Raw genomic sequence first — 9,965 nt, forward strand, 5'->3', positions numbered from 1 at the left:
TTATGATCTAATATCACTGCAGATGTAAAATAGTTAATTACAATTATTTGTTTTAAATAATTAAATGTTTTATAAAATTTAAATAAAACATTGTTTGAATTTAAACATATTGTCAAATGTTGAAATAACACTGTCGATGCAAAATTTGTATCTAACATGTTACACAACTTTCCTCACTGTAATCTGGTCCCACCGATGGCTGTTGTTGATTTTTATTTAGAGAAACTGATAAAACATCATACAAGCGAGAAAACATATGTCAGCTTATTTTAAAAATTTAATTCCAATGATTTAATAGTTTAAAAACTGTATTGAATGTATTTCAATTCATCTGTATTTGAATAACGAAAACTTAGCTGATTTAAACAAATTATAAATGAATACACATAAATAATATTTTTTTTTAAATATTGGTATGACACTGATTATGCATTTATTGGTAAATAAATCGTATGTATCTAAAAATGCAATGTATTACACAAAATTTTGTAAGTTTTTAATTCAGCACCCAATATTTGTTAAAATCATCATGCCCAATTCTAGATGTGTTTTTTTATATTTTGCTGCGTTTTAAAAATTCTATTAGACATTTACAATACTTACTTTTTATTCAATCCAGATTTGAAACTACAGTTTATAGTCACTTTAACTAAAATTTTCTTTATCTTCAATAATCATTTTCCGCTTTCAATATTACATTTGAGAATCAGTAACCATTTTTTTTTGTCACAGCTTTCATGAATTTAAACGTACTCCCGGTACAGCACCTACAACTCAAAATCACTTGGCAAAAAGATTAGTAATGCACTTAATATGAACTGTTAATTTTTTTTTTTTTTTTTTTTTTTTTTTTTTTTTTTTTTTTTTGTTTTGCGTAGGAGGAGGAAAAGCTCTACCAGCCACCGTCTGCGCCCGCAACAGACGGTAGTGTCGGGCTCTCACCGACTAAAAACCTCCCCCTTAGGGAGGAGAACCCTATTAGGGATTGGGATCGCGGACGCGACTTAACTAATAATAAAATAATATCTACGTTGTACCTGAAAAAAAAATACACAGCATATACAAAATTTAAATCTATTTTCATAAAACTTAATTTACACTGCTTATCTAAGTAATTTTAATGTAAAATTTACATTGAACCTGAAACAGAAACATACACAAAAATAGATATAAAAATTCCCTACAGGAAAGTTCCTATCAGGGGACCCTAGTGGGACTAGGCATTGGGATCGCAGACGCGACTTAACTAATAATAATATCTACGTTGTACCTGAAAAAACATACACAGCATATACAAAATTTAAATCTATTTTCATAAAACTTAATTTACACTGCTTATCTAAGTAATTTTAATATAAAATTTATGTTGAACCTGAAACAGAAACATACACAAAAGTAGACATAAAAAATTTCCTACAGGAAAGTTCCTATCAGGGGACCCTACTGGGACTAGGGACCTACCGCGATTTTATCAGAATATTATATTATCAACTTAAAAACTACACAACTTATTTTTAACATGCAAATTTATAATATTAAACAATAATAACAAAAGTAAGTACCTTTAGTAGAAAATTATCCTACAATAAAAGGGAGTACCACAATGTAAGGAGGGCCACTTACATGGCAGCTCTCCCTTAGAATATTAAATGAACCGTTGAGTTACCTGAAACAAAAGAAAATAAGACAGATTCAATTAACGGTTGTGAAATTAATATAGTTTTGTTTTAGTTATTAAATTCATTTCATTTATGATATCATTGAACTTTTTCTAACAAAAATATTTATTAGGAATCATTAGGTGGTCTGTAAATATTTAACCTGACGTAGAACTATTTATATAGACATTTTTTACAGAAATAGAGTCGCTGGCTAGGTAGGTACATAAGAAAAGCTATACCCTCCTCCAGACTAGATAGATACCAAGAACACTGAATTTTTTACGTCCCCCACATCATTAGATATCCAGCAAGATATCATTGAAAAACACCCTTTTAGCAGATCAAGGTGGAAGAAAATAAAGGAAAAAAGTGGAGGTTAGAAAGGAGTAATCCACAGAAGATTGCTAAACAAGACAACTCGCTCAAAAAAATTCTAAGCCCCTTTTAAGGCAGCAAGGATTCATTCCTCTCATACAAGATCAGAGTGCTTTACCAAGAATAGAAGCAAAAAATTATTTTGAAGTAAGGTTCACTGATATAGATGGTAACAGATCTATATTGCATCCAGGAATGTGTGTTATGTGAACTTACTTGGCCGAGCTAAAATTTTCAGCTAAGAATAATTGTAACAAAAATCGATACAGGATATCTGTATACCACCTGATGCTTTTACTAATTTTTATAATTCTTTTTTTTAAAATCATACTTAATATTTTTATAGAATGAAATGCATCATTTATTTTCTTATTATTTTTTACAATTTTATATAGGTTTCCACTTGCTTTGATTGCTCTGGTATTTAAAATTCTTGAAATATTTATGTACAATCTACTTTTTAAGTATATTCTACAAATTTTGACAAAGAGGTGCAAGCATGGTTTCATTAAATTTTCAAACTGTCTGGCAAGAGATTCATTGCCAAAGCAAGCAAAACAATAAAGGACCAAACAAAATTTACATGTCAAAAAAGAAAAAACTTGTGAAACCACTTCTAAATTTTCACACAGTATATCTTCTATTAAAATAATACATTAAATGAAGATATTGCTTTGTTTCATCTATCAAAACCCATCTCTATCTGTAAACATACACAAAATTCATTTTTATTATCATTAAAAGTTTGGGGGTATCTAAGTGAAAAGATGACTATCACTACAATAATTTGATTCTTATTTAATTTATTTTACACGATGAAATCAAACAAAATCATTTGCCTTTCATGGCTATTCTTTACATTATAAAAGAATAATTGAGTTAAATTTTAAGTACATGTTGCATTGAAATATAAGCCAAGAAATGCACATAATAATATTATGAAGTTTCATTGCTGTAAGTAACAAAATTAATAAAAATTTGTATATATGAAATATAAACCACCTAAACATAGTAATTAGATTATTTATACTTACCTTATTTATTTCCAATAACCGGTTTGTGCAGTATCTTGCACCTTCAGTTGCTATTAAATTCTATCTTATTCTTTATAATTTATTTTTATTATTTTTGTGTAAATTATGAATTTTTTCACAAGTGCATTTATGTTCATTTTTTTGTCTTCGGTCATTTGACTAGTTTAATGCAGCTCTCAAAGATTCCCTATCTAGTGCTAGTCGTTTCATTTCGGTATACGTTGTACCTATTTATGTTCATAATATCATTTAAAATTTCACAATAGATAACATTATAATTTATCATAAAAAAAGAGATATCATTAAAAAGAATAAGTTTTAATGTAATAAAAATAGAATTTAATACATACTGGAGATGCAGGGTACTGCAAAAAACAGTCGGTGGAAATTAATATGGCAAGTTTAACTTATCTAATTTCTGTGTTTTGATGGTTTATATTTCAAATAAAATATTTATCAGAGACAAATTAGGCATTGACCAGATACTGGCATTTCTTGATATGTAACGCAATTAAGTTTCTTTTCTTTATTATACTGTTGTTTCCTTTATTGCATTTATTTTGTAATTTGCTACACAAAATTTCTTTGTTTTCGCATGACATTTAATGCCAGATCTACCTAAAATTTTTAAAAAATTTAGAAATAAAAGTAACTGCAGTATCAAAAGAGAAAGTTACCTATCAATGATGTAAACTGGAGTCTAAACTAATGGCCCTGACCCTCTCTTTTTCTGTTTAGCCTCTGGAACCACCATGAGGTATTACTTCAGAGGATGGTATGTATGAATGCAAATTAAGTGTAGTTTTGTTCAGTCTCACGTCGACCATTCCTGAAGTGTGTGGTTAATCGAAACAACCCTACCATGAAAGAAAACTAATATCCACAATCTAGTATTCAAATCCATTTAAACGTCTTTACTAGGATTTGTACCTTAGAACTCTTGACTTGCAATTATGAGTTAACCACTAGACTATAGTCTTAATAAATACTAGTATTATCATGAAATTATATGATGTAGTAAAGAATTAGTAGTACCTTAATATTTTACCATTTGGCAACACAGCTTTACATTTATCGCCACAGCTAATCCAAAGATCAAATCCATCGAGCAGCTGAAAGGATCGGTCGATCTGGTAGTCTGAAGAAATAGGATGCAGGATGAAGTGAAGAGTTGATGAGATGTGGAATGTAATCTGGTAATCTGTACTATTTCTAGTCTCATTTTTATATTTATAGTTTGTAAATTTGTGTAGCGAGGAAGATAATGTTAATTTCACACTTTGATCTTGATCGCACTTCAATTTCACACTTTATTTACACCAATCACTTATTTCCCCCACAATTTCAAAAATATGTAAAAAAGATAAAATAATTACACACTAAAAACCAGGGTCAGTTCCATGTCTTTTTAATATGCAAGGCAAATATATTACATATAAAAATTATTAAATTTTGAAGTAATTTGGATTTCTGTGTTATGCTAGATGGATTTTTTCACATTCTACTTAGGATTTTACCACAAAAAATGGTTAATTTTGCAAGTAAGTAAAAAATTAGCGAATAAAATGAAATAATTTATTATGGCACCTCTAAAATCAGCTGACCCTGGTTTGAAAAAATTAAACTACCATGCAAGCATGCATCTTCTTTGAAGCAGGTGGCTGAACGCTGATTGGGGAAAGCAAAGGGGTATTCAAAATTTAAAATATTTCAAATAAAAGAAAAAAATAAAATTTTTAAAACTGTAGATAGATATAAAAATGCTCTAACCTTCAATTAAACACCTACCAAAAAAATTTAAGAAAAATCTTATGTAAAATAATAAATATCAAATAAAAAAAAAAAATTTTTTAAAATAAACATATTATATCCTACATGAAACAGATTTAAAAGCTGAATTTAATTAAGAAATTGTCTCTATATATTTACTTATTTTTTTAATTTCATGAACTTATTTAAATGATTAATTTTGTCAATCAAATGAATAAAATTTAAATAATTTATAAGAAAGGGAATTTAAAAACTCACTCATTAATATTTCAAATAAAATTTTATAAAGCAATTTAAACTACACAAAGGAATTTTTATGTGATTAAATTTAAAATTAAAATATAAATTTAAATTATAAAATTTAATTTTTTATGAATTTAAATTGATTTATAAGGAGGACTTCAGCCACTGGTAGCGAAGTGATGAGCTGAAAAGACAAAGAAACATAATAAACATACAATAATTATAAATATTATGAAAAAAATATTTCTAACATTAATATATCTATATATCACTCCCCCCCCACCATATATAGACACATTTATATACACAGCAACCCCCAACCGGAACCCGATCAACAATATCGGGTTGATGAAATACGGTCGCGACGCGGTTGACGCGGTACGAATGCTTTATGTACCAAGCAAACGCGAAAACTAATCATTGCATACAACATAGATATTTACAATTTCAATATGTAATCAAGAACTATATTAAAAATAATTGTGCATAATGTTTGGTACCTAATAAGCTAAGATATGAATAATACACCCTGATCTGTGTAAGAGCACATAGAATTTACTATCCGTTAAGGAAAAAGTTGTAATATACTGTGAACTGTGTCACAGCAATTTGCGTTTTGTGAAGCAAAAATCTAAAATAATACACCCTGAACTGTTTCAGAGCATATCAGATTTGCTGTGTTGATAAAAAATCTAAAATAATACACCCTGAACTGTTTCAGAGCATATCAGACTTGCTATATGTTGAGCAAAAGTCTAAAATAATACACCCTGAACTGTTTCAGAGCATATCAGACTTGCTATGTGCTGATAAAAAATCTAAAATAATACACCCTGAACTGTTTCAGAGCATATCAGATTTGCTAAATGTTGAGCAAAAGTCTAAAATAATACACCCTGAACTGTTTCAGAGCATATCAGATTTGCTGTGTTGATAAAAATCTAAAACAATACACCCTGAACTGTTTCAGAGCATATAAGATTTGCTATATGTTGAGCAAAAGTCTAAAATAATACACCCTGAACTGTTTCAGAGCATATCAGATTTGCTGTGTTGATAAAAAATCTAAAATGATACACCTTGAACTGTGTCAGAGAATATAAAATTTTCTGTCTGTATAATACAGTCTAATCTATGTGTTTTTACAGTTACATTATTTGAAGCTGTATTTTCAAAAATGAAACCGAATTAGAAGATTGAACTAGAGAAATATTAATCAGAAGATGTTTGTTTTATAATTTTAATAGAAAAATGTTATGGATTTGAAGAAACATAACTTAAGGGATTTTTCTATTTTTTCAATATTAAAAATAGAAGATTTTTCAAAGAAATCAGTTACTCAGAGAGTATTTAATAATAATGAATTTACGTGTATTTTACATATTTCTTTTTTTCCCTTTTGTACTTGGCAGGTGTATGCATTACTATCCAGACCTCTTAATTACCCCTTTTAAGATTCTCTTAAGATTGCATTTTCACAGCATAATATGGCCAATCCTGGCTGGAATTAAAAAAAGTCTATAATTTATATTATTGAAAAAAAGGTAAGTTGCTAATGATAGCAAATGGAATCAAGTTGTGATTGATGACAATGCAAGTGAAAAGGGGGTATCATATAATGCAAATACTAAATGTAATATTGAAGCTACCTTTATCTGTCGGATGAAAGAAAAAAATTAAATTTTATTATTCAGTAATCCATAAGGAGGTCTTTTTTCATCAAAAATATGAAATATAATTACAAAGAAATTCTATATGTGAACAGTGGGAGGTGCAGAATGATTAATAGCAGGCGACAGGTACCGATTAATTTACAAATTCTAATCTCGTATAAGAAAGAGAATGTGCTCAATTTCAGTGTTACATGGTTTTGGAAAATGGTTTATAAAAAATATACATTTATAGAAATAAACTAATAATTTCAGTGGATAACCACCAGGCAGCATATGGCATATACTACTCTAGAAGACTAAAACCAGGGGGTTTATATATATAGTTTGCTCATACGAAAGGTTTAATATAGTGTATTTTTAGGTTGTGATTCCTGATGGATATACTGTAATAGTTCCTTGATGGTTTTCTGCAGAAGTCCAGTATACTTTCAAATACTGTTTGATGGTGTCAAAAATAGATTTATGAAATGTTAGATGGTTAGGGTGAAAAGTTTTTTTAAATTAATGCCAAAAAACTGATGTGTTGTATTCTTAAATTTGTTTACATATAGATAATCAAAGGGACATTTTAGAATTAATTTTTTTGTTAAATATGGGTATTTATTTAAGAAGTTACTTAGGATAATTATAAAATAAAAGCAAATCCACAAAGAAAATAAGATGCGAGGCTATTTTACACAAACAGATCAAATACGATTGAAAAAAGCCAATACTATGAATTAGTAAATCACAAATTTCTCCTTATTTAAAAATAATAAATTTAAACAAAACTGGAGAAATTGTATAAACAGCCTTTAAGTGGTTTATGTACCCTATTCCTTAAAATCAATTATATTATAATTTAACCTCTTTGAAGACACAGTTATAATTTAATAATTGATAATCGATTTATATTACATTTAAATTTAGATATTCAACTCAAATGCAGCAGAATGAATGATATACATAAAATACCCATAAACTAAAATTAAATTAGTGTGATTAATGTTAGTAAGTTATTCAATGTTAGTAAAACAATTTTTTATGATAAAACAGTTATATTTCTAAGCTACATAAAAAGAACCTGCAATTACAAGCCACATGAAATTACTAGCAACATAACAAGTACATGCAATTACAAGCTACCTAATTATTTTATGTATATTATTAAAATTACTGTATTTGAGCCAACAAAACCGTGTAAACATAATTTGTATACAAAATATACATAGTAAAAACATTTATCTCTCTCCAAAGAGGTTAAATTTAAATATTTAATTAAAAGGTTAGGAAACTAATGCTTATTAATATTTTTGAAAAAATTGTATTGTTTGCATTACATTAAAAAAACAGAGAATTCACATAAAGAACAAGATTATAGTGTACTACTTGTTATTATGAAAATAAATGGAACCTTTACAGTACATGGTCATTTCACTATTTTCTTAAAGGTATGAATATAAACTGGGATTGTATTTTTCTTCCTGTATGAAGTTTTACAAACGGCTATATATAATTAAATAAATTCAGTAAAGTAATTGTAACTGAAAAGAAAAAGCAGAGTAAAAAATTGTAAATGATTTCAATGAAAAAATTATTTGAAATAATTGGCTAACTTTTTGATATGAATGTAGTGACAAAGGAGATATATGACATCAGTATCTTAACCACCAAAGTACCAAACCTAACAAAGTTAAGAATTACATAAAAAATATATTAAAGCGTAGACTAAAATTCATTTAGAAGAAAAATGAGTAATTAAAAAAATGATGTCCTTATTTTTTTTTCTACCTAGTCATCTGTATAATCAGAATAAATAAAAAAATTGCACCTGCTTGAAAATAATTAAAAAATACGATAAAACCTTTTTGATTGTATTACAGTATTCAGAAATTTGTGTGCTGGTTGGCAATTCACTACAAATGATAATGGATCAAATGAAAATGGATTAGAATAAGTATTACTTGGATTTGAATATTCTGTTTTTATTTATTAGTGAGCTGAAAAAAATTAAAATAAATTTAGCTTAAACAGGTTTGGTTGATTACGCAATAAAACAGCTTTACAAAAGATTTCTTTTTCAGGTTACAATCGAGAGACCCAGGAATGAATGCAGTTAACTACAACTGACGTCCAGGAAAAATTTAGAAATATGGGAAACAAAAATAAATTTTAAATTATCTTTAATCAAGATAAAAGATAATTTCTTATTATTATAAACTCTTGATAAATAAAGGAAGAATACCTCTGCAATAATGGGAAATATTTGTACAAGTGATAATTGGCTTTTATTTCTAGAATTTTCTAGAGAATTACAGAAAAAAGAAATTGAACAACATAGATGTGAAAATGTGAGGATGTCCAATAAGATTTGGTTCAATGATTTTGTATGAAAGAAAATTAAGATTGTTCAAGTGGGGAAATAACACAATTATTATGATCTGAAAAAACTAAAAAAGAATAAGAGTATTTTAAATATGATACATAACTGCACATTACTGTTTTTTAATTCAAACTACAATCTTATCTTAATACAGTTTCTAAAAAATATTTCCTAATAATTAAAGTGTTCGATACATCAAACAATAAAATTTGATAGTTCCTGCAAGATATTCATCGTACTAAGGTATTGTACTTCTTTTCAGTAGACATTAAAGGTAGCCAAGCGCAAGAAAAAACATGCCTATTCAGTACATATAAATTACACTTAATTATTTATACAAGTAATGTATCCAGATGTAATATAAAAATTAGGCAATTTCTATAAAATTATTGAAAATATTCATACATTTTATTGAATAAAATTCATTTTAGTTCTTACACAAAATTCATCGGTAATTAATTTTATAAAAATTTTGCCATGTTGATGAATCCATTTCAAAAAAAGATTACATCACCCCTCTTTTTTTTTGAATAAAACAAATTTTGTAAAATGGAAGATTATTATTTATCTAGAATAGATTTTAAATTTTTAAAAAAAATTTCATAAAAAAAGAAAATCTTTTTTCGTAAAAAAGATCATCATTTAAACAGTTTAAATGATGATCTTGCATCGATGTAGCACGTTGCTACAGTAGCAACGTGCTTTAAAAAATCTACGTTAAATTTGAATTTTCATTAAACTGTAATTAAGAAAAAAAAGTTTAATTTAAAACCGATATATTAAAAAAAAATAAAACTATGTTGTATGCAATAAAATAAATGTCCCTCACTTTAAAATAATGTCCTAA

General features: G+C 27.3%; 1 protein-coding gene across 4 annotated transcripts in view; it reads left to right on the plus strand.

Annotated features, from left to right (window-relative positions):
• Window positions 1-9,612, plus strand: part of LOC142320458 (serine/threonine-protein phosphatase 6 catalytic subunit-like) — a 17,705-nt gene extending 8,093 nt beyond the window's left edge. For 2 of the 4 annotated variants that reach the window (XR_012755395.1, XR_012755394.1), the window contains exon 2: window positions 8,820-9,612. Coding sequence is in view for 2 of the 4 variants with exons in the window: in XM_075358249.1 (XP_075214364.1) it covers window positions 879-928 (50 nt within the window). In the remaining 2 variants the exon portion in view is untranslated. Of the gene's footprint in view, window positions 1-878; window positions 994-8,819 lie in introns of those variants that run through there. The other 2 variants (XM_075358249.1, XM_075358250.1) reach the window with 2 other exon arrangements.
• Window positions 9,613-9,965: the final 353 nt, after the last annotated feature.

Source organism: Lycorma delicatula, chromosome 2 (genome assembly GCF_047948215.1).
Source record: "Lycorma delicatula isolate Av1 chromosome 2, ASM4794821v1, whole genome shotgun sequence".
NCBI lineage: Eukaryota > Metazoa > Arthropoda > Insecta > Hemiptera > Fulgoridae > Lycorma > Lycorma delicatula.